Here is a 25131-nt window from a genome sequence, read left to right as displayed (position 1 = left end):
TGGAAGGGATGAGCAACAACCTTAAACAAAACTTTCTCACGGCTACATCAGAAGATGTAGCCAGGCAGCTTTTGGCATACCGTACCTCGCTAAATGAGGCCAGTCGTAAGGGGACTCGCAACAGAAACACGGTCAACTCCTGGTCTCCCTCCATGTTTTATGGGATTTTTTTGGGAGTGAACAGTTCGCTTTGTGAGCCGTGGCCTTAGCTGACGCGGTTTCTGTGAGGGATTTCCTCAGCCAGCGGCAATGTGGCACCGCACCAGACGGGTTACGGCCGGGCCCCGAGCCCCGCTGCGGGCACCGGGCACCTCCTCACTCCGTCCGCCCTGGCGGCCAGAGCGCCCGTCCCGGCTCCCGGAGACACAGGCAACCTGGGGCCGGGACACCAGGGGTGAAGGCGGCTTGGGGACATCACTCCTGCCCGCTGGGGACTGGGCAGATCGGAACGTGTCCATTCTCTGTCCCTCTCGGGCTACCCCTGCCCGTCCCCCTGTCCCTGCTCGGCTCACCCCGGACCCTGCGGCCCTGAGGCGCCTCGAGGAGGGGGCGGCCCGCGCTCTGTCTTTGGGAACGCAGCCACGGGAACGGGCCGCACTTCCCGGAGGTGGGGAGAAAGTTCCGAGAAGGGGTTTACCCGGCTTCTCGAGGTGGGAGGAGTCGCCGCCCTGCCCGGGGAGGGGCGGCCGAGCCGCTTCCCGGCACTGACCGGGGGGCGGTGTGTTCCGACGTGCGGGGATCCCGCTGTCCGGCCGTGAGGGAGCTCTCGGCGGCTGCAGGTGAGTGATGCCGGTGTGTCCCCGTCACGGCAGCTCCCCATTCCTTCCGTGACCCCCCCTTCTCCTCTCCGTCCGCGGGCGTCCCGTCCGGCCTCGCTGAGGAGAGCCCTGCCTGCCCCGCTGAAGAACACCCACCTCTCCACTCCGGCACTTGTTTTGAAGAGCGCTGTGGAGTTTTTACTTTGAATTTTAGCACATCTGTTGCCCTCTCCACCCTTTGCCCGCTCGTTCTCCCGTGTTTTGCAGGCACCCTTCGGTACGGCGGTACGGGAGGGCTGGAGCAGCTCCTCGTACAGCACGCATCTCCGCCTTCCAGGAGCCCGCCAGCATCATCACATACCGATGAATTTAGGGCGCCTCATGTCTCCTGTGCTTTCAGGATGCCACTGCTTAGCTACAGCATAAAAGCTGCTGATTTCACTTGAGCAAAAATTACCTAGGTGAGTTGTGGGTAAAATACCTCGTGGGATGAGGATGCTGCACTTGCCAGAGGTGATTCAGGTTTAGTTTCAACATCACCTGTGGTCACTGCTTCAAGGTGTTGACTTGCTCCGGAATGTGAGCCCAGCTCTTTAACTCCAGCATCATATAGAGATTGCAAACTTGTTGCTCCCGTTTTCTTTTAAGCAGCTGAAATCCATTGCTTGATCTCAAGGCTACTTTAGTAAACTAGAAAACATAAGTTCTGATGTGGTACCTGAAGTTTTTGGAGTTTGGCTGGTTTTTTGGCATAACCTTTTTGCCTCTCCTTTTATTTAAATTTTGCATGTGTGGACCAAACTCCATCACAATATAGATCCTAACAGAGTTACAAGTAGATAATGCTTGATAATTAGCTCCTCTACAATTCTCTACAATTGTTGACATTTTTTTTTCTGATGGGGCAAGAGTAGTTTTACCAAGTTCATTAATTGCTTTATAGTTTTAGATCCCATTTCCTCCCTATTTCAACTGCTTTTTTTGTTTGGATTCATGTCTTGTGGGACCATAAAAAACATGTTTTTCTGTTTTGGCAGAGCTTTTTAGAAAAGCAACAGCTTGCATCAAAGAGCTCTCTGTTTATCAAAACACAGGAGATAAAACTACCCCTCAGTGATCAAATCATTACATGTGTATCAGACCTTAATTATGGAAATTACTTTCTTTCTTATGTAGCCTTTTAAATTTGTTGCTCAGCCATTAAATTACGAAGGTTTATTAGGAGCTTTCAGTGTCTAATACACAGATGTATTTTGCGTACTAAGTGTAATTGAAACCACCATTAAAATTGCTTGGAAGAAAAAAGCAAGTACAAGGACTAAAGGAAAGATTCGTCCACTTTAGAATGTGATATCTCAGATATTAGTTTTGTTTTTAGCATTCAGGATTGTTGACAATCAAATTTTCTATTTTCTTTATAAACTGTGATTTTTGTTTTGGTTTTCATGCCATCTATTTAGCTGTAATGTTTTAAGAGACACTACTTTACCAACACTCCACAGCTTCCTGGTGGCTTGACAGTCCTCGCTGTTTGAAGGAAACTGCCTTAGTTGGATGTCAGCTCTGCACCGTTGGTTTTGCAAGGGATCTGTTGGGAATTGCAGAAATCAGGAGAGCAGAGGTGCTCAGTGGTGTAGGGTCTTTTTACAAATCATTGACTTAGGGACTTCCAGCTCCTTTTGACAGTGGCATAGTTATCTCTTTATTTAGGAGACAAAAAACCTCATCAGGAGGCTTAGTTAGCCTACCTGTGCTCTGCTTACTCTCTAGGGGTGCCTCTTTGTAGGCTGTGGATAGAGTTTATTAGATTTTGGCAGTAAAATGTCACTTATGTTATCAGTGTTATATTGTGTGGTAGAAACTTGGACTGTGATTCTAGTAGTTTATGAAGCAGAGGGAATAACAACATAGAATGAACAGTGTTATGTACTATTACTTGATTTACCTCATTGACAGTCTTCTTTCATGTCTGCTTTAGAAAAACTTGTTCAGTCCATAGTGTTCATGAGCTGGTATGCATATATAATATCTAGGTACTCTCTATGAAATAGATTAAGTATTCTGCAACTGAAAACATTTATTTTCTCAGCCTGTGTACATGCTCAGGTTCATTTAAGGATTTGGCTTGTGCCTGGCAGCTGTTTTAAATAAGCAAAGCAAATGGCACTGAGAAAACAAAGTTGTATTAAGTATGATTTGAAATATGTGCCTTGAAAGATTGCTACAAAACAGATTAACTCTGCAGTCAGCTTTGACTAGATGTTCATAGCAGGGGCTTCTTTTCCTGACCCACACAGGTTCCAGGTGCTGCAACAGTATGTACACTGTATAGCTCCAACTCCTAGTCAATTGAATTTTGGTGCTTCAGTGACTTTGAAGTGGTGTTTGATGAAATGTTAATCTTAAAATAGTCAGATAGATAAATAACATAATATTATAATTAATATAATAATTAGGTAAATAATGAAAATTTCTTTTTCATTTTATGCATGGCATCACGAAAACTGGCTTGGACAGGACTTTGGGGATTGTGTAACTAGCCTTTAGCTCTGAAGGAGCAATCGTCTACCAGGAGATATTTATTTAAAATATTCACAGACCACCTACTTAAGGAAATTTCATTTTTTCAAAGGTAATTTACTCCTGTGCTGCCTCCACTTCTTGAGTGACTCCTCTTTAATCGTGTTTAATCTGAACAATTCCTTTTACTGCTGAATATTATTTCAATTGCTGTGTCTCCAAAATAATTATGTTTTATTGAAGTTTCTATCAGTGCTGATTAATTTCAAGATAGACAAGGTAGTCCCAGATCCTTCTGTATAAGTTTTGTCACATCCCAGGTTACATTTTTCCAACAGGGAATATAATTAGACTATAATTAACTAACAGTCTATAATTAGACTATGAAGTTATGATTTAAAAAAAAACCACACAACAAAAAACAACCAGTGTTTTAGCCTGCAGCCTGACAAAACCAAGCAAGTCTGCTTAAATCCCTCCAGAGAATTTGAGTTTTAATAAGAATGGAAAGTATGTACACTAAAAATGAAAGATTTGTTACTCAGCTAACTTCTGTGGTCTGACAGATTGTTTTGTGCCAAACTGACTTCAACTTGTTAGTCATCATCTCCCCTTTTCTGGCTACCCGTCTTCATTCCCTTTGTTGTTCTATTTGCACTTTTGGCAAGGATGTTGTTAATCTATTACCATCATTTTGCTGTTGTTACTTTTTTTTTATTAAATTGGTAATGTATTTTGTAGAACTGTAGCCAAGACACAGACTTATAAATGATGATTTTATAAAAGTACTTAATTATTGATAATGCAGTATAAGTGCTTGACATTTGTTGGTGGTAATTATTATGTGTGATTAATTTGTTAGTCACAGGCAGATGTTTCTGAATAAAGAGGATTTAATTCAAAATATTGCTCTTATATTAAGGACCCTATTTCTTTTTTCTCAACTGGTGTTTCATTTATTTAAAATTATTCATATTCTCTTTTGTTAGAGAATTCTTGGACTTTTCTCATGAAAATCAGTTTTTTACCTACAATTGCACATATTACCACAATTTATTTATTATGCACCATTAAACTAGATTACTAGCATACTGAATAGTGAAAACCATTGTCACTATCCAAAATATTATTGTATTTTAGTAATCATTTATTATATTACACTATAGTAGCATAAGGCTTTTGTATCAATAAAAGTGATCTAGGCTGTGCCATTAGTGAACTGGTGGTGTAAATGATTTGAGCTAGATAGTTAAATTAGACATTGGTTTCATGACAATAGTTGAGAATGGTTCTTAAGAGCATAAAATAGTTTGGATTTATTTTCCAAATAGGAAGTAACTTAAACAAGTAGTCTAATATGTCAATATTCCACAGTACCTTCCCACTGTTTTTAATGTTGGATTTAAATTATTCATAACCAATGGGGCAAAGTTTGTGTGTCCATCCCCAAAGATATTTACAAAATTAGGAGTCTTGCAGGGCCAGATTTTCACAGATTTTCATCATGCTGATATAATTAAGTCAGGAGATATGCTGCTGAACCTAACTGACCTGTCTTAGAGCAGAGAGTTGCATCCTTTGACTTTGAAAGCAGATTTAGTTTCACATTTTTCCTGGGGGTGTGGAGGGGGGGTGGGGAAGAGGTTTGTAATATTTGGCTTTGTATCTTAATATAATTTCATATAACTTGAAAAACAGCAATCTGCTGAGGGAGTTACCAGAAGTTGTAACATGATCTGCCTTGGAAAAGTTTTTCTGTGTCATTTACTAACCACTGTATTCTCTCTATTGTCTTCTTTATTCGGGCCAATACATAACCAATTATTTTCACTTTTAGATTCTAAAAAATCCTTGGAAAGTCTAGAAGAAAATAAGATTTCCCTAAATCAGTTCTTGGAATAATCTAATGTGAATTTAGCCTAGCTTCTCAAAAATATTTAGATTCTTCATACATGGTGATCTTAGTGTTACATAAATACTTCTGAGGATATTTGTTTTGTGGCAGGAAGACTGCAGAAGCTTATGCATTAGGCAAGACAACATTCACCTGGTAAATACGGGGGCCTGCATGTGAAGCATTTGATCTCACAAGGAGAAGTTTGGACACACTGCAGCAAGAGTGCTTGTTGTGTCCATTGAGCCCTGGGTTGCAGTGCTGCATGCAGGACTGTTCTACAGTATTCGTATGACCTTTAGAAACACATTAAAAAAAAAAAATTTGAAGTCCTTTCTTTTATCATTTGGAGGAATTCAGAGCTTCTCAAAACCGTTTAATTTAATTAAACTTATTAGACTTAAGAGTCTGCAGCTCTGAGACATTAAATCAGAAGTTTTCTGCTAGAAGTAAATTCCATAGTGAATTCCTGGCCTTTCTGAAATCTGTTAATATTCTGTTCTTAGCTTTAGTGCGGTCAGGTCATTTTGGTTATCTCCTGCTAAGCAATTGCAACGTCTGTTATGGAAGTAGTGATAGAAGATTATCAGTATCTGCACAGCTTCAGAAATGTACAAGTTTTATGTTAAAGATAGCTGTATCCATTGTCCTGTTCCTGTTGTTTGTACTCCTTGTATCCTCTGTGCCTGAGAGCTTTAACCATTCTGCAGCCTGATGTTTAGCTTTCACTTCAGCATGGAGGAATTTGCAAGTGACTCATGTCTTCTGAAATCTAACATACAATCAGTCCTTCAGAACTGGGGTCTGCAAGTCCAAGAGTTTCGTCCTGGCGCAGCATGAGTGTCAAAGCTGTAAATAGAATACAAATAGAGCTCTGTTTCTTGAGATGACAATCCATATGGGAATGAAACTTGCTAGGACTTGATATGTGTGTTTCAACTCCAGTCTAACTAAAGCCCTATATGTATAGTGTCCTGGGTGCTGACAGAGGAGTCTGTTGGATTCATCAGTCAGGCTGTAGGTGGGGCAGAAATCACAGGGTATTTTGCACCTTTAATACTCTTTTCCCCTTGTTAGGATGCATATCTTCTTACTTGTGCGGGAGTAAAGCTAAAATAGGGCAAACTTCTACTTCAATATTTATTTGAAATAAGTGGATAAAAAACTTTAAAGATATTGTGGGATTTATTTGTTTAGACTCAATTGAACTTTTTGAGTATAATGTTACTTTTCTGTAACTAGGTCTGAAAAACAAGAGGTTTGCTTTTTTCATTCCTTATCTTTCTTTGTGCGTTCTTCCTGAATTTCTCTTAAGCTTCCTGGAGTCTGTGTTGATTGGGTTTTCATTTATTCGTTCTTAAATATAGTAATATTATCTGGACTATTGTTTGGAATGTTGCATTTCTCCTGAAAGAAATAAATTAAAATGTTTTAAAATGTGCTGTTAAGTCTTATGCAGGAAAAGGTAGACAAATGATGAATCACTTCATGATTTTGGCAGTACTGCTCCCCCTGAGGACGTGCCACCCTACATACTCATGGCAAGGTAAATGTCTGAATGTTTGATTTTTTGATTTGAAAACAATCTACAGCAACTGAAGCTTTCAACTTGCTGATTTGTAAATCTCTGATCAAGCAACCTGTCGCATTTAATGAAGTTATTCTCTTTGGTAAGGTGATGGAGCGACTTTCATTATTACCTTTTGTAACCCTGTTATGCAAAATTACCTGTTGAATCAACAGCTTGCAATGATGTGAAGCCAAAGTGTATTTATTTATTTTCTCCTCCTCTTTCTCCTATGATCTGCACTGTCATCTTCAAATAATGTATTTCCTCTTAGACAACTTCAGTGGTTTTTTATTGCTTTCCTTTTTTTTTGTCTCATCTCTGAAAACTTTAGCATTTCTGTTGGCTCTTTTCTGATTGTGCCACAAGATTCCAGGACCAGATTTTTATTTTTCACTCTTCACATGCTTATCCAATACAAATACAAAAAGCAAATATGCATATTTGAAGGGGAAAAACTTGAATATAATGATATCTTTTCAAAAGGCTGTGTATTTTTAGGTGAGAAATACTTCTTGTGTACTTGCTGCTAGCAATAGCATTTCGCTATGTCTCAATTAAAAGAAAAATGAAAATTCTTAATTGACCTTTCTGTGACTGCCACTAAGAAGGCAGACCTTACCAGGCTCTAGTCTGCATTATGGAAATTTTATTGCCTTCTTTTAAGTTGGTGAAGAGGGAAGAGAAATGTTTGGGGTTTTTAAAATATATTTATTATCATACTGAAGGGGTAATATATCTCTTTCAGACATTTGTCTCTTCATCCTTGAAATTCATAGGTTCACACACCACTCACCCAAGTCTCAGTTTTGAGACTTATTACTAGGGCTCTTAGAATGGCAAAACTTTGTAATGCAGGCAAGTCCAAACAGTTACCTCATTACAGTGACTTGGTCACTTGTTTTCACATGCAATTTTTCAGGAATAAAATTAGTGTCTGTTGTTAATCATAACTATTCACATAGTCTTGAGTTAGCTTGCAAGTTAAAACAAGTCTTAAGATGCCTTGATCGCTTAATTTTGCTAGGAGACAATATTGTAACTGTAAATGCTGCAAATACTCCCACATGTGAAAGCTACACTACAAAATTCTTTAATACCTGCATTGTAAGTTGGTGGTCATCAACATTTTGGATATATCCTTAACTTTATTGTTTCTTCTATTTTTTAGTACTGTGTATAAGCTCCAACTGGTGATCTAGACTGTCTTCTGCCAGATTCTGAGGAAAACAAAATAGTATGCGGTGTGAAGTGATAAGTTGTCTAGCTGAAGAGAGATAGTGGAGGGACGCTTGTACAGATGGAGAAAAAACAGAAAATAATAAGACCTTAGCAGTTCTTTTATCAGCTAATTAAGTGTGGCAGGTGGAAGTATTCTTTATGGCAAGAAACGGGATGATATTTTCATTTGGACAAAAAGAAACAGATGCAGAGAAGAGATGCAGGCTCATCATCAATGCAACAGGCATATTAGTGACACTTGAAATTAGAATTTGCTAGAAGAAAAGCAGAAAGAGGATAGGGAAATTCAGAAGATATGCAGAAGTTTCTCTTAAGGTGTATCCTGAAAATGAGAGGGGTTTCTGCCAGCTGGCTGACTTTTCTTTCAGATGTATTGATTTTCTCTCCCTGGACTCTTAATTTGTGCCATTGAATTTCATTGAGAGACTAGCAGGGTCCTTTCCTTCCCCCAGTTCCTTTCTTCCTCTGTTGCTTCAGCAGTGCAGACAGAAAAAAAAACAATAGACAACAAGGCCCAGAGTTCTAGATCAGCTTGTGTATGTAAAATGAGCTACCCCAGAAGTTTGGCACATGGTGCTTCAGGTAAACAGATGATGAATGTACAATTAAGGTTGACCAGAATACTGGAGACAAACAACATTACTGTCAATTCTTTAGAATAAGTTGGATTTTAACAGTTGTTAACATCTTGTTTTGATGGTATAAGTGTGAAAAATGTGGGAAAATGAAGTGTGTTTTGTCCTATCTTCCCAAAATAAAGTGATACTACACTTCCACAGTTAAGTTTATGAATCACTGTGTTGTTTTGGTTGTTCTGACTCCTTGCCTAGTCAGTTGTTGGCAATGAAGCTAATAATAATATTTCTTTTTTCTGGTAAAACCTAAAATTGATGCTTTGTCATCATTCAGTGAAATTTACCCCCAAGCCTTTCACCTTGTTTATTCAGTTTCAGGCAGTAATTGTCATAGGTACTGGGTTTCCTTATGGCTGTATAAAACTGATGCCCATCATTTTTCAAAGGCAGCTGTGAAGCAGCAGATATACTTTTTATGGACCACGCCATTACCATAGCCAAAAAGGAAGTTTTATTTCTGCGTGTGAAACATTTCGCACTTACCTTGCAGAGACACTAAGGCTGTCAATTCTGCTTTCACATAAATTTATGTGTTAATAATTTCCTGGTAACTATATATTAAGACTGCAGTGAGACTTTAAAGAAGGTGTGTTGCATATATTTTTTTCTCCAAAACACTTGAAGATACCACAGTCCTAGTTCTATGACCATGTATTTGGACAGTTAAACTTGATTTCTTCTCCAAGCTTATCTGAAGATGCCCATACCAGTAGTTTTTTCTAGATGGAAAGCATATGGTTTTCATTTTTCTCTGACTTTTAGTACCCTTGAAAATGAAGTAGGTTAAAAATATCCCAGCAGAGTTTTTGGACGATTTGCTAAAAGAGAATCCATTCTTCCAGCAGTTTTTAATAACTTTGTACTTACTTTCCTCCATTTATTCTTTAATTATAGTCTGGGCTTATATAAACAAAAAAGTTGTGTCAGTGTCTGTATTCTCATAATAAAGAAATATGCTTATGAAGTTTCATTTCCTTGCTTTGATTGACCAGAGATTGTTACAACTGCTGCTTTTCTTGAGCCTTTCATTCCCTTCTCCTAGTGTAAAAATCCCTGTGTTGGAAAACTGCTGCATAGAGGTTAGGCTAATGCAGATACTCCAGGATAAATTGCAGAATGATTTGGATACATGAGGGCTACCAGAAGCATCTATCAAAATGTAGATTCTCAGTCTAAATCTTCTGAATGCTTGTGTTTCTGCTAGTGAAAATGCTAGTGCATGGTGAAAGTTTCAGGTAGTTCAGTGGGCAAAGTGTCTCTGGGAGACAGGAGCGGAGGTGGAAGTTTTGTGAAAGGGGGCTGTTGAGGTCACTCAATCCATTGTGTCCCTGATGATTCTGGCTGTAATGTGGCAGGAATGCACAGAATGGGTTCTATTTTATTAAAAGGTGTAGCTGTTTTTGTGTCTGTTTTCTGTGTCTTGGTTAGGATAAACATTCTGACCTTGTCCTTTTGCAACAAGCCGAAGCACCTTGGAAAGCATCTGTGGCAAAAGAAGCAGCCTAGTTATTCAGTCATTTCAGCTCCCTGGCTTCATTAACAACCAGATCAAATTTAGGGGGTTTATGTTTGTTTAGTTTTCAGGAAGTAGAGAAATGACAAATCAGTGAGTGCTATATTTAATTTCTTCCAACAGCTGGAGTCACAAAGGAATAATCTAAAAAGAGGAACCACTTACAGGGCTATTGGTAGTTTTCCACAGAACAATCTTGCATGGCCTTTTATTTCCCAACACCAAAAGGGACTTCAGTCTGACTTTTAAACTTTGCTATATCATGTCATGGTCTGGAATTAAATCCAGACTGAGAAAAGTATGCAAGTGCCATTAGAACTAAGTGTCTAATTCCAGTAGAATATTCCATGGTCATGACCTAAGCTCTGTGTAGAGCAACTAGGAATGCACTTAATACTAGACTATGATCTAAGCTGGCTATTGGAGGGAAATCCTTATCCTATTCTGTTAAAATAACGGTTTTGCATTAACTCCTTTAGTCTGTATTAAGTCAGAGATCAAAACTGAGCCCAGAGTTTCTCCCCTAATGATATGAAGGCTTGCTGGTGTTTGATATTTTTTGGGATTTAGTCCTTCTTAATATATTATGTTGTTCCTCTTCGTAAGATTATCTAGGGATGGGTCTGTATTCCCATAAACCAGCTAGTAAATTGAGAGCATAAAGAAATTAAACAGCATACCAAATATCATGGTGGGGAGCTATTGAATAGATTCAGGAAACTCATTTTAGCCTGCTGATTACTTAAGAAGAAGAATTATCTTCTCTTTTGTCATCATCAGCATAGGTCCTGATCACTTTCATTTTTGCCTTCAGAACCATCTGGTGTGGAACCTAACTTACCTCTAACCATTCTTTTTTCAGATCTGCTTTGTAACTTAGCTAGACAGTAATATTTTTGTGCCCTTTTTCTGCTCCTAGAATCTGATGTGTTTCCAGTAACATACCTTAATGTTTCCAAGGATTTGGATCTTCAGCGGCTGCTGGTGGAATGGGATGTTGTCAAGTCAGCGCATGATGCTGAGCTGGCAATATCTTTTGAGATACAAGTCCGTCGAACCAATGAAGTTGTGTGGACAGTAAGTGTACTTAGAAAGGAAGTGTATAGTCATTTACAATGATGGAAGATGTAGTGATGTCTCTTTGTAAAGTCTCTCTCCTGATATTTTTCCTTAGCATCTAAACCAGCAACATTTTGTGAAGAGGAGATCACTCAAATAATAGGCTTAACATTCTGGATGTTTTTCTGCTTGTGACTTCTGTATGGGAACAGTCTCCAAAGAAAATTTAGAACTTAGTTAAACTGAAAAACTGCACTAGCTCATTTAGAGTTGCTGCTTGTCAGAAAGTACATAAAAGGACAAGGACTTATCTTTCTGAAATCAGGGGTCAATTAAAAAAATAGGCATTGTTATAAATCACAGCTTACTTTGATCACCCTAGCTGGTGGTGTTTTGTCTCTGAATTTGAAGAAACACATCTTCACTGCAAATGAGCTCTATGCATTCTGAAGATTTTTACCACTTTAATATGCTGGATAGGATTTTTAGCCTAATGAGTAGATCTAACCCTGAAGGCAGTAACTGGGGCCAAAATAGCTACAAACTAAAGTTTTGGGTTTTTTGAAGTGTCCTTCACCAAATTCTTATTTCCTTGTTGGAAGGAAGTAAAAGTGTTTCAAATCCAGGAATGTAGTTCTGTTATTCTTAATAGACGTGACAAGTTAGTTTGGATGTCACTACCATACAGGAATATATTTGCTTCTGTGTTTTTCTGAAGTACATGTACCAATAAAGAAGCTCTGTGAGTCTGCTCATACCGAAGTGTGGACAGCCTATATATCTTCTAGAGCAGTGGTGACATTCCTCAAGGCTATAACTGAGAAATTAAATTTTTAACTGATGGCAGAGTTTTTCTCAGAGCAGTGGTAATATGAAAGTGTAGGTGTTGCCAATGAAAAGCAGTACTGGAGAGAAGTTCTCTACTGCTCAGTGTGAGTCAGGGCTTTGGCACAAATCATACTAGTAGCACAGATCTATATGCTGAGAATGCTGAGAATCTGTCATTCTACTAAAACATGTAGAATGATAGAATGTCATAGGTTGGAAAAAATCTATGAGGTCACTGAGTCCAGCTGTTAACCCAGCTCTACCAAGTCCACACTAAACCGCATCTCTAAATGCTGAATCTGCACATCTTTTAAGTCACTCTAGGGACAGTGATTCCACCTCAGGGATATGTAATCCAGAGCATTAGAGTGCATCTTATGTAATAGTGGACCCAAATAACCTACATAGAGTCTCTGAGAGCAAATCCATGTAATGAGAAGCAGGGTCTTGCTCCCAAATGTGTCAGCATATCAGTCATTCCACATTCTACTGCTAGCACAGATCTGTAAGCAGTTGATTAGTTGACTAGTTACTTAGTGTAAGATCACATGTAGAGTAGAGTTTCAGACATTCATTTTCAAAAACATTTTTCTCCTTTGAGCTTTCCTGCTTTTTTTGATTGTATTTCCAAATCTTCACATTGCTGTGTTTTCAATACTTTCCCTTACTGCTTTTTGTTTGTAGGAGTTTCAAAATGTCACACTTGATAAACTGGGAAAACCTCTTCATTGGACATGGGATTCAGACATACCTTTGGAGTGTATGTCACATGCTGTGAGGATCAGGAGCAAGGCAGAAACATCAAAAATCTGGAGTCAGTGGAGTTTGTGGGAGACTCTCCCGGGTAAGCAGAACAAGACTTTGTAATATTGGGGTTTCTTTTCAAGTATAAAGCTAGTTTGTAATTCACCAGTGAATGTAACCATGGAGGACAGTTCAGGAAATATGGCGTCACATCAAGAATCCATTTGCTCTAAGCACTAGCGAGTTCCTTATATTTTTCCAGCAACAATAGAAGTGCTTCAGGCATTGCAGAAAATCTTTCTAAGCTAGTAGACCAAAAGTTTTAGAGCTTTTCTTTTACTCACACATTAAAGTAATGTAGTAGATGAAGTGACATGGGATCTTGGATAGGCACATCCCTGGCCTAGATTTAGGGAGAGGAGGAGTAGCAGAGCTAGGGACTACATGATCTGATGAATGTGTAGCTTTTGTCTGGGATTCATAACTTGAAATGGTGTTACAGGAGCAGAGAGAAACAAGCAAGTCAGCTCCTTATTCCACTTGGAAGGAATGTCTTGTGAATTATATGAGAATAAACAGGGAGTGAACCAATAATGTAATTAATGACATCACAAAATTTATCTTTTTTTTTGTATTACCATGTCTTACTAGAGCAGTTTGGTTTCCAGAGAATCTTCTTTAAACAAAATATGTAACTACTTTAGAAAATATGAATGTAGTGATTTTATAATGAAACACTCATTTAGAGCAGCAAGGGTTTTTAAATATTTGAGACATCATGTCTCCAACAGAAGAGGCATCACAGGTGTTCATACTTGGATTGTGGCACTCATTTCCCTGCTGTTATATAAAGGGCAGTAAGATGCAAGACTCTTTTTTTGTCCCACAGCCTCCTCAATCTTGGAGATTTTATTTTTTTCAGTTGCAAGTGGATATGGCTCAAAAATACTACTTCTTGGTCACAAACTGATCCCACATTACAGACCTGATTTAGAGCTCTCTGAAACATAGCAACTCTAGATGTCATCAAGTTTTTTGATCAGAACCTTGAGAGTAGATTTTACTGTGCAATATGTAAAAAGCTGTGAGTCGCTTAAATTCCATTAACTTACCCATCCAGCAAGAAGTCCAACATGTAAAGCTATGGGAGTCTCATTCCGAGTTGATTATCCCCTTGATGTGATTCAGTCAAGCTGACACCTCTTAGCTGTGCTCAGCATGAGCATCGGATCACCAGATGATGTTTTTGTAGCCCCTGTCACAAGTTTTCAAGAGCAGGTGGTTTGGCTATAAGCAACAGCCTGTGCATAGGAGCAGGAGGTGGTGTTCCTTTGTAAAGAGAATTCCTGACAGGACACTTTTGTTTTTCTCTTAAGTGAAAGGTAGTAGAACAGATTTAGTCTCTTAGGTAATTTGTTGGACTACATTACATGTTTATGAGTTTAAGAGAAAGGTATTATTACATGTGAAATTCATCTCTGTATTTGGAAGAATACTAAATAAAAGCCTTAATGGATAATAGAACATTAGCAATTTCTTGTGTAAATGCTTAGTTTTATGTTCTGGCTGAAGGCTGCTGCCTTGAGCAGATTTTAAAGTTTTTTTTTTTTTTTTTTTTTTAACTTTGCAGGCCTGGACACTTCAAACAGAAGTGTGCCACAAATCTTTCCAAAAGAAAAAATTTTAGCAGAAGGCTCTAATATCACTCTTTGCTGCATCGGAGGGAAAGGTCGAACCATTAAGGAATTCTCTGTATACCCAACTGTTGATGTTAACAAGTACACAAAGAGTCAAGTCAGACTTCTCACTGTGGAGAATCTGTCACATGACAAAGGGTCTAACATTCATGTCTACTGCTATGATGAAGATAAGCGGTCACATGAAGCAGCTTTCTTTGTGGGTAGTAAGTGAATACATTGTAACAGTTTTATTTTCCTCTTGTTATTAACTCAAGAATGACTGTACAACAAATGGATGGGGAAAAAAAAGCTTGCTGTAAGTTTTCATGCTCTTACCATGTCTGACTGAACTCCATCTGACTTGAGATCTATAAACTTATATAGAGGAAGCAGGAAAGAATAGCATTAAATTAATTAACCATATGACAGGTGGTTGACCATAAATATACCCATCCATTTAGGAGTTCAGCTTCATTGTTTGTGTGTGTGTGGTAAAAACTCAGCACAGTCTCCTTTTGAAGGCCAAATTCGTTTGTATTTTTAAAGATACAAAAGAATGCAGATTGAATAAATGAATGAATGAGTATTCAAAAAAAGGTAATGGAGTATAGAAGTGTTTGATTGCTGTTGACTCTTGGTGATATCCTGACTATCTCTGCAGAGTCGCTATTTAATAAGTGTAATTTCAATAATAACATATATAGTAAACCAGACTTTGTATTTAACCATTATTTCTAGCTTGTTAATGTATTAAAAAGGTTGATGAGTTTTGCCTTGACTGCTATGATATTGTTTTCTTGGTTATTTCATCTGACAAGAACCACCTGATACACCTAAAGATTTTTCCTGCCAAACTCAAGACATGAAAAGAGTAACATGTACTTGGAGAGAAGAAGAGACCTATCTCTATGGAAAGAATTCACCACGATACACCTTGTCTAAAACGTAAGTCTCATTGTTATATTAACTCTGATCTGTGCTGTACCAGTCACCTTCTTTCCTTCTTTTCCTTAGAATCTGTGGATTTGTCCATGTAATTAGCTGCTTGCCTTTTTCCTCTTCACTGATCACTTATTTAACAAAGCTTGAGCAGTGCAGAACTGCTCTGAATCAGACTAACTATAACAAAGTTGGCAGTCCTATAGATCAAATTCTTGCCTGATAACGCTTATTCTAACCATTCTTTTAGTTAATATGTTTTGATATTGTTCAATAGGTATGAAGACACCCTGAAATCAGGATGTAGATAAATTTAAAGTATAACATAATTATTGGGTAGCATATACAATCAACAGATAACTAGGATCTGATCAGCTGGTAGGCTCAGTATTAGTGTGCTCATGATCCAATGATGCGATTACTTCTTAAGTAATTTTAGCACTCTGCCTGATTAACCTCCCTAGTTATTTTCCTTTAGGATTTTAGAGCTTTACATATTGATGTTATCCTTCTTGAGTCCTTGAGCCACTGACAATCCTATCTCAAATGTCCTTCTTGTGTCTATAATTTCTGTAGTTTCACCTGGCTTGTTTACTTTAAAAAAATAAATCTGCAGACTTTCTCAAAGCTCTTTCTTAGCAGTCTGAGCCAAGGCTACACAGCTGTGGCATATCAGACATGCCCCTTATATGAGTTACAGCAAGGCCTGCAGAGAAAGGGTAACTCATAAAACAGGACAGGTCATAATCACAACAAACTTTCATCAAAAGATCTCAGCAGAAAACAGGACAGCATTGCACATACTTTCCTGTTCTCTGCATCACTCACTTTCATTAAGATACTGTGATGGTGATTTAAAAATGGAAGGTTAGAAGATGCATTTCAAGATGCAGTTGAAATTACAACTTCATTTAAACGCTTGATGGTAAACATGTAAATTATTGACATCTTCGCAAATAAGTCTCTGATTTAGACTACCCATAAGGAAATTTCTAAAAGCAATATAGCTGTATCTTAAAAACACAAACCTGGATTTCAAAGGAAACTTTCTGTTAAGGGTGTTTGTATTCATCATACATCAAGCTAAGGTAAAGAAGTTGGTGGCTTCTTATATAAGGCCCCTCAGCCTTATTTTTTATGATGCTGTATTCTAGTTGGACATCAGAAACTTCCAAGATCTATGTTGATTGTATATTATGGACAGCACCTTTTTCTCTCTGCTCTGCCTCCTACCTCTCACTTTCTTTGATAGGTCATCCCAGAAAACGGCTCTGTGCAAAGCAAGTTGTTCTAAGCAGTGCTCATGCTCTTGGGATATAGGCCAGCAGTGGATCTGGAATGTCACAGTGACTGTGGAAAACCCACTGGGAAAGAAGACTGCAACTGATGTTTTTGATGTAAATCACAGAAGTAAGGGTTTTTTTCTGTGCCTTTGTTTAGGGCCTTTTGTTGATTCATCTGAGCTTGATACTTTTGCTCCCCAGTTTAAAGCATAGAAGTCCTTGAATTTTATCTTCACAGTTTAATTACTTATCTATCCTGGTGCTATAGTTACCTGCTTTCGCTTCAGTTTCATCTTTGGGAAGTTGTATGAATAGTAGAAAGCAGCTTTTCTCCAAAGGTTAGATTTGGTTATTGGAATGACCCCTTAATATTTTGAAATGTGCTGCTTTGCTGAAGCTGGTTATGGAAGAGAAAGCAAAATGATGCAAGGATATAAAATGGGGAGTTTAAGGAAAATATATGTGTAGATTACTTGGGAATTGGTGTGAAACGAGATGTGGTACATGTGTAAAGCTATTTCTGGGAAAGAAGTGATGGTGCTAATTTGCTCTTGCTCCTAATATGGGACAGTAACCTTCACTGTGCTATTGTAAGGTAGGAAGAGTAGTTCATTGGTGACAAAAAACAGGTTATTCTCTGAGAAGTATCTAATGACTGTGGTTCCTTGTTCCCTAGTAGTTGTGTCCTGTATCTCAGTGTGCCCCGGGACCCATAATCTCCTTCCTACTCTTGCCTCAAAACATCTGGGTGTTTCTTCAGTCTCCAGCGGTATTTCCAGTTGTCCTTGAGTCCTCTTCAGTGTTCCCCAGGTCCTGTGGCTGCCTATCCTGTTTGAAGAAGCAGGAAGCTTCATGTGCTTCATGCAGCTTGGAAGCTGACAGGACAGTGGCCTAGAAGGCCATTGGTGTAACTGCTGCACCCTGGCACTGCTTCCTTCTTCAGAGGCATTGCTGACAGTTTTGCAAACCACGCTTTGTTATGTGAAGGAACTTATGTTAAATGTCCGTGTTAGATTTGTCCCAGAGAGGCATGACAATTTGATTATCTGATTGTTTGGAAGCCAAAGAAACGGGTCAAGAAAGTAGAGGAGTAAACTGACAGATTTTAGGGAGACAACACAGTGTCTCCCTAACAGTTAATAAATTAACAGTTTTCATGGGAAGTCAGGCTAGAATAGTTTTCATTTAATGTGATAAGTACATTAAAATTTATTACAATGTTCTTTTTCCAGTCCTAATGATAGTTGCAAGTTAAAGAAATTATGTATAATATGTGTGATGAGTTTTAAATTGTGATTCCTGTAAAATCCTTCATGTTTTCTCTGATCCTGCAAATATTTACATTAGAATTTTGCTTACTTAAAGGATGACAGTAAATAAATGAAAATGTAAATCCATTGCTTCCAATTTTTCTTGTGGTAGTTTTGCTTGGACCTTCTATATCAAATGCAAACTCTTTTGAGTATGAAAGTCCTCAAATTGTATTTCATGGAGTCGTGTAATTCAGTCATGTTGTTTGTGAAGTTTTAGGATAAATGGCCAAGGGTCATCTGCATTGCCATGCTCTACATTGCATTGCATTGCATTGCATTGCATTCCTCACTATTATACTAATATAGGAGAGCTTGATATTTACTTCACTTGCTGAATACTCTTACCCATCATTAAAAGATTTCAGAAATCCTTTGGAAGAAGTAGCACTGGCACTGATAAGGAGAGTAACTACTGACAGGAGTCAGTGTTAGAGTTGTGAATAAAATTTCTGTCAAAGAGGCCAAATTCTGCGGTATAGAAATGTGTCAAATGTTACCATGTTACATCAGGAGCTTCTGCTAGGTCCTGAAGTAGAGGATTTTAATGGTTTGCAAGAAATGTCTTTCTTCCTTTTGTTCATGATGTTTTAAAACATTTCTAAGTCAGTACAAGGGGATTTTTAAACCTTGTGTAACATTTACTTACATTAACATTCTGAAATGAAGTTTTATGATTTTTATGTGTTTCTTCAAAATGAGAAGAAAAATCTGTATTTTTTATTTGCTTCTACTACACAGCTAAAATATCTTAACACACTATTGCATGTATTTTATGTTTTGCAAGAGCTGACTCAGATTTTCCATTGGCAGTGTATCCCACTGCACCTTTCCAGGTTTGGGAAGATTGCACAGATACAGAAATGACATTACACTGGAATTATGAAAACAATGAAATTGAATTCTTTTGTCAGACTGAAGTGGTCCAACCTGATGGCAAAGTAGAACTGGTATGAAACATGAATTTCCTAAACAAAAACATAGTGAGGATCTTTCTGATGTGATTAAAAAATAATTCCCCAGCAGTACAAAATACACTGTAAGTCTTGTGAGCATGTTGATGTGTTTGTTTTTTTGGATTTGTTTGCTTCCCAAGGTCTACATTGATTATGCAGTCCACACTGTAAGTCTTGTGAGCATGTTGATGTGTTTGTTTTTTTGGATTTGTTTGCTTCCCAAGGTCTACATTGATTATGCAGTCCATGTGGGCAGCCACTGTTGGCTCTAATTCACATGCCAGGCACTGCCTGTACCCTGGCAGAAGTACATGAGTGACTGGTCTGACTATGTGGCTCGGTGCTCTGCTGAATGCGTTCTGAGATTTGTTGAAGTTAGTGAAAACACTGAAGGCCTAATAATTGTAAAGTTGTATAATATATAATATATATATATTAGCTGCTGGTAATCTTGATTTGTGTTTGTTGCTCATGCTATTTCACACTCACCAGAGCAGTGTTGAAGGTTTGTTTTGTATCTGGCCAAGCTTTTTCTGTGTGTTATTGACTGTAGTTGATGGTAGAGTCTGGTTTCTAGTGATGGGATCCCAAAACAGTTTTTCTTCCCATCCTCTTCAATCTCCTTGAAGATTATTTGACTGGATTCCTTATCTTTTTCCACCTCATCTACAAATGGTGAGCTTGATGAACTCTTTGCCTCTTTACTGTCACCTCTCTGTAGCTCTTTTCTTAGAAGGCAGCTTGCCTCTAGCCAGTCAGAAAAGCACAGTGCAGATCACATTCAAGCTGTGTTCTCTCTTGATTGTAGCTTAAGATTGTAGCTGTCAGATCAAATGACCACTGCAGTTGGCCATTGCAGGAGACAGTTTTGAGGAGAGGCTTAAAAGCATGCTGGTTTTTTGACTCTTACCAGAACTCACTCTGTGTCTTAGGAGAGAGTGAGGTAAGGGCTGGGAAAAAAACATGGAAAGAGAAGGTGGCTGTAGATTGCTCTGCATAGATCCAGAACAACATCCTACTTTTATCTGAGGTAATAGCCCAAGACTCTGTGAGGCCAAGATTCCAGTAAATTCCCTCCTGGGTGTAAAAAGTACTCATGTGGAGGGTTCTGTGTGACTCAGACAGTTACACAGAGGTGGCTTCCAGCCCTCCTTTTGAATCTCCCACTGTTTTGATCTTGTGCATTATTTACCTATTTTGGATTGTTGTTCCATGACTGTCTTCCCCAAGTGAAGTGATTATCAGTTATTGCGTCATGTATTACGTGGATGCATGAAGGCTCTGTGAAGCTAACAATTTTGCAGAGAACTTTTTCTCTGTTCAGCTTTTAAATACAAGAAAGATGTAAACATAGACACCACATGGGAGTGTGGATTTTTCAAATGATAAGAGCTTAACTGGCTCTTGCAGGGTCTAGAGGAAGAGCTGTTTTCCCAGAGGAGAGCATCTGGCTGTTAGCTGTGCCGGTTGTGTCTTTGTGTTTTGCAGCACAACAGCTCCGTTGCGGACTCACGGCGCGTCACAGTGCGTGGGCTGCAGCCGTACACGGAGTACACGGCCAGGGTGCGCTGCGGGGCGGCCAGGCACTTCTGGAGGTGGAGTGAGTGGAGCCAACCCCTGACCACCAGAACAAAGGAAGGAAGTATGTTCAACCTGTTGAGAAACCAAGTTTGAGGAATGTTCCTTGCTTGCCACCTCTCCTTGCTGTTTGTTGTTACTCTTCCACTGTGTAGCTGCAGCAGAGGCCTGTCGCATGCACAAAAGAAACACGCTAAGCAAACTCCAAGAAGATTGCTTCTTAAGTAGTTTTCAGCCTACCTGCTAATCTCAGACATTCCCTGCAGTGCAGGCAGTGGGTAATCCAGTTGACTGGGAGGATGTACAGACTGAGTTACAGCACCCTGTGAGGCCTGGAGGAATGATGCAGAGATGGGAAAAAGAGTCTGGTGACTGCAAACAAAGATTTTCTAGGGAAATAATGCAGAATTTAATTCAGAAAAAGGAATAAAGGAAAAAAGATGTTAAAGGATAATGTTTGGTCAAGACCTGGGAGTGATGGGAAAAAGAAGGTGTTGTGAGTGGAATTTCTTGAAATGGGAGGAAGCAGTTAAACTGCCTATCCTTTCCACATGAAAGCATTGTCATTTTATTGTTTTGCGATATTTATTGCAGCTCCATCAGGGAAACTGGACATATGGAGAGAAATTACGCCAGTTTTCGGGGGACGAAATGTGACCTTGTTCTGGAAGGTGAGACATTGCTACAGAAATAAAAACAAAGCTCTTCATAAAGGGGTTGTAAATTTCTCCCATGATTTGTGTGCAGCTGATAGCAATTCAGTATGAAAGTCTTTTACAAATCTAAAACAGATTGTATGTAAAATATCTCAGAACACATGTAGCTATGGTGGTGTGCTGTCCTGGAATTTCAGACATACAATTCTGTTTTTCTAAGTATTAGAACAAGACAGATTCCACAACCAAGGTTTCTGCATTTCCATTTCAACCAGTATGTATGAATGTGTGGAAACAAGTGTTTATGTTCTTACAGAAATAATACATCCTGTTAGTTATTTAAAATTCAGAATGATCCTGCCATATTTTTTCAGCAAAATTTACTAAGTTATTGTTCTCTTCCTCCATAACTTTTTTTCTCAGCAAACACCAAGTTTTCAAGCAAATGGAAAAATTATTTCATATGAAGTAACCTGGGAAAAAATAGAAGATGGCTCCCAGCCAGAAAGCATCTCCTTTTCTTCAGTCTACAATAACACAAGGATTTTCATTGATAACCATTCCTACAGAATCAGTGTCATGGCAAAGAACAATGTTAATTTTTCACTTCCTTCAATATTGATCATCTCTAGAGCTACAGATAACAGTAGGAGTATTTTCAGCTATAATTATATTACTAGAGTTTTCTTTCTGCCTGTTTTGAGTGAAGACATAATTTATCATCTTGGACAACAAATTAACCTTACTCTTAACTCATGCCATTGCTGTCTGAAAATTATGAGTGTATTTTTTCCTACAGGGAGGCAGCTGCATGTTTATTAAGCTTAAATGCAGGGAGTGTCTCCACAGAGCAAAATACATTTAGCCTAAAACTAGGGCCTCAGACCTGCAGTGGGTGCCTTGATGGCACTGCCAGTGCCAGTGTGATTAGCCTTTTGTGACTGACTCTAGGTTTCTGCAGCTGATGTTTTTTTGTGAATATGTAGTAACAATTGCTGGATGGTTTCTAAGCTGTCAGCTTTCAGCATGTGAAAGACCCCATATGTCATTTAGCAAAGGAATGCAACTCTTTTATTGTTGTTTTCAACTGGTTAGTATAGGAACTGTATTGATCTTCATTTATGAGTCTGAAGTGTCATGCAAGACAATAACAAGGGATTCTGTTTTGTTCATTCCTAGGCACTGAAGAGCTTAAGGAAGGACAGGTTAATGGTACAGATGATGGCATTTTTATCTCCTGGGAGCCCAGAAGTATATATAACAGTTACATTATTGATTGGTGTAACTTTCCCAGGTTGCAGCCTTGTGATTTGCAATGGAAGAGACTTGGACCCAACACTTCCAGTGCTGTGATCAGCTCAGGTGAAAGCCAAACCAACAGTCTTTCTGACTGTGCAGCAGTCCTTCAAGTTGTGGGCATTAATTGAATTTAGGAAACAAATATTTTTTTAAATATTTTGAATATTGAATTCTGTGCTGTGCAGGTGTAATTCTTCAAAGGCATGTGAAATCATGTTTTTCCTACCAAAATGATTAGACACTACAAATTTACCAGCACCATTAAGCCTTGGAAGGCAGCATACTATATTAGAAAAGTCAACACAGTATTTTAGACAAAACATCTTTGGAGTGGCTTATAGCAGCATCTTGAAGGAGGATGGGGAGGTTAATGAAGAAATTAAAATAATTTAGTGAGAGGGATGCAGAAGGGAGCTCTATGCTAGATGTAACATGGATCAGGAGTTTAGACTCAGCCAGTTTAAACCCACGGTGTAGTGAGAGATTTGGTGCTGTCAGTGTGCCACAAATGATGTGCCTCAGTACCAGTCCTTGCTTAGAGGATCAGTTGCATGTTTTTTATCCTGGTTGTGGCCAGCAGACCTAAATTCTTTCTGTCTGAAAGTTTCTCTGGTGTGCTTCCACAGCTGCAAGAATTTAGCTTTCCTGGTGTCTCTCAAGCTGAGAGCTCACTTTGAAACTTGTTTGAACAAAATTTGATTGAACACGCGTAAATTTGCAATAAAGGAACTGCACCTCAATTCACATAAACGTACAGAAACCTGCATGTAATGAAGGGGACTGTGGTAGCACACGGGAAGAGTATTGTCAAATTCTTCAGTGGTTTGTATTTGCCTAATGTGAATGGGAGTGATGTCAGGGAGGATAACAAGGAATCCTGATTCCTAGTATGTGTCTGCATCAAATATTCCAAAACACAGCCTTTGCCTGTGCCAGAAACATAAATAAAATTGCTTTTCTTTTTGGTGCATTTGGAGTCTGTTGATCAATCACCTGGAAAAAAAATTATATATAAACCTCTTTCCCAATTCTCTCTTTCAGACAGAAAAAATGTGTTTAATTCACATAATGCACACCAAGAATTGGCTTGCTCTCTGTCTCCTTCAGTTGCTTTAATAGCACAATAGCACTCAGAGAAGGTGTCTAATAGGTTATTGATCTTGGTAGGAAGCAATTAAAGAAAAGTAACATTGAAAGACAAACCATAGCCTATTTTTGTTCAACTGTTTTCTAGCTGCTTTTGTTCCGGGGGTGAGATACAAATTCTGCATTTATGGATCTGTTGCTAATAGAGCCTCCCTACTGGAAAAGAAGATAGGTTATCTTAAGGAGCTGCGTAAGTTGGCAACATATTTGGAGTTTGTGCATTTGCTAAATTGATTTGTCACAAATAGAATAATTGTCTCCTCCTACAGCTAGATAAAATTGGAGGTTTTGTGTTCTTTCTATACCTTTAGTGAGGCATTTAAAATGCTCTATGTCAACATACAGGCCCTACATGGAAGATATTTGGCTAGTGCAGTGACCAGGTAGAGCCCATGTTTATTAGGAGAGCTAAACAAAGCTGTGATTATCAGTTATTGCATCATGTATTACGTGGATGCATGAAGGCTCTGTGAAGCTAACATTTTTGCAGAGAACTTTTTCTTTGTTCAGCTTTTAAATACAAGGAAGATGTGAACATAGACACCACATGGGAGTGTGGATTTTTCAAATGATAAGAGGAAACAGTCTTGGAGAATAATTGCAAGTTTAACTCAAATTTCCTTTCTTCCAGCTCCTCGTCTTGATCCTGTTGTGAGAAAAGTTGACCTGACTTACAATTCAGTAACACTGTCTTGGGATTATTATCTCACAAATGAGTCAGAGCCTGGTTTTGTAAGAGGCTACCATGTTTATGTGTCACCTATGCAAGGGAACTGCAATTTGAAAGGATCAAAAAAGCACATTCTTTCAGGTAACTGAGCTCTCTGCTACAGAAGGTTGTGCCATTGATGCAGGTGGAAGACTTCTTGATATTGCAGCATCTTAGAAAGTTCTCATTCTCTCTTAGTCTGGCTGGCTCATGCAGCTGTCTCTAGATTTCAAAAGCTATTGATTTTGGTTCCTCTCTGTGCTTGAGGTGCTGATAGGCAGAAGTGATTCCTGGCTTTATAGTTATTTACAGCTCACATCCTGTTGTCCATGACTCCTTTTTTGCTCCAGAAAAGTCTTTGGTAGTATAGGAGGAGTTCTGCCTCTTCTGATGTGAGTTCTGGATGAATGTTGAAAAGCATCTGTTTGTGGTCTACTTGGACAGAAGTCATAGGCATGTTAGTCTTATTAGGATTTGGGGTATTTTAGAAACACATGGGATACAGTTTATTTCCTTCAAAATTGGAGCACTGTATAAATTCCCTGTGTAAATTCTTTTTTAGTGAAAGGATTTGTGTGTGTACTCTACAGTAGAGTTCCTTCAGCAGAACTGAGCTGTGAAGTGGCACAAAGCCACAAATTTACCTCAAACCTTTCTGTTCCACATGCAAAACTGCTCCAGATGACTTTGCTCCATTATAATTTTCAGATGCTTCCAACACGTTAAAATAATTTTTTTTTTCCCATGCCTCTTCTTCTGCTTGGGTCATGTCCTGTGTTCTGCTGATTAGACTAGTGCCAGAATGAAAAGTGGTTT

General features: G+C 38.7%; 1 protein-coding gene and 1 long non-coding RNA gene across 7 annotated transcripts in view; both read left to right on the top strand.

Moving 5' to 3' along the window:
- The first annotated feature begins 628 nt into the window (after window positions 1–628).
- Window positions 629–25131, top strand: part of OSMR (oncostatin M receptor) — a 31467-nt gene continuing 6964 nt past the window's right edge. For 5 of the 6 annotated variants that reach the window (XM_059873843.1, XM_059873844.1, XM_059873839.1 and 2 more), the window contains exons 1-16: window positions 629–779; window positions 1026–1219; window positions 3276–3390; window positions 6622–6718; window positions 11049–11206; window positions 12701–12860; window positions 14391–14663; window positions 15258–15384; window positions 16631–16788; window positions 18785–18921; window positions 20416–20569; window positions 21100–21176; window positions 21585–21807; window positions 22341–22523; window positions 23695–23796; window positions 24238–24417. In XM_059873843.1, coding sequence (XP_059729826.1) covers window positions 6646–6718; window positions 11049–11206; window positions 12701–12860; window positions 14391–14663; window positions 15258–15384; window positions 16631–16788; window positions 18785–18921; window positions 20416–20569; window positions 21100–21176; window positions 21585–21807; window positions 22341–22523; window positions 23695–23796; window positions 24238–24417 — 2005 coding nt within the window. In that variant the 5' untranslated portion in view covers window positions 629–779; window positions 1026–1219; window positions 3276–3390; window positions 6622–6645. The remainder of the gene's footprint in view (window positions 780–1025; window positions 1220–3275; window positions 3391–6621; window positions 6719–11048; window positions 11207–12700; window positions 12861–14390; window positions 14664–15257; window positions 15385–16630; window positions 16789–18784; window positions 18922–20415; window positions 20570–21099; window positions 21177–21584; window positions 21808–22340; window positions 22524–23694; window positions 23797–24237; window positions 24418–25131) is intronic. The other variant, XM_059873840.1, reaches the window with a different exon arrangement.
- Window positions 18929–20268, top strand: LOC132341794 (uncharacterized). The gene is made up of 2 exons (XR_009490312.1): window positions 18929–19067; window positions 19152–20268. It is a non-coding gene; the product is annotated as an uncharacterized LOC132341794 (long non-coding RNA).

Source organism: Haemorhous mexicanus, chromosome Z (genome assembly GCF_027477595.1).
Source record: "Haemorhous mexicanus isolate bHaeMex1 chromosome Z, bHaeMex1.pri, whole genome shotgun sequence".
NCBI classification, from domain to species: Eukaryota; Metazoa; Chordata; class Aves; order Passeriformes; family Fringillidae; genus Haemorhous; species Haemorhous mexicanus.
The sequence above is the reverse complement of the archived record's forward strand: the minus strand, read 5'-3'. Positions and strand labels throughout refer to the sequence as shown.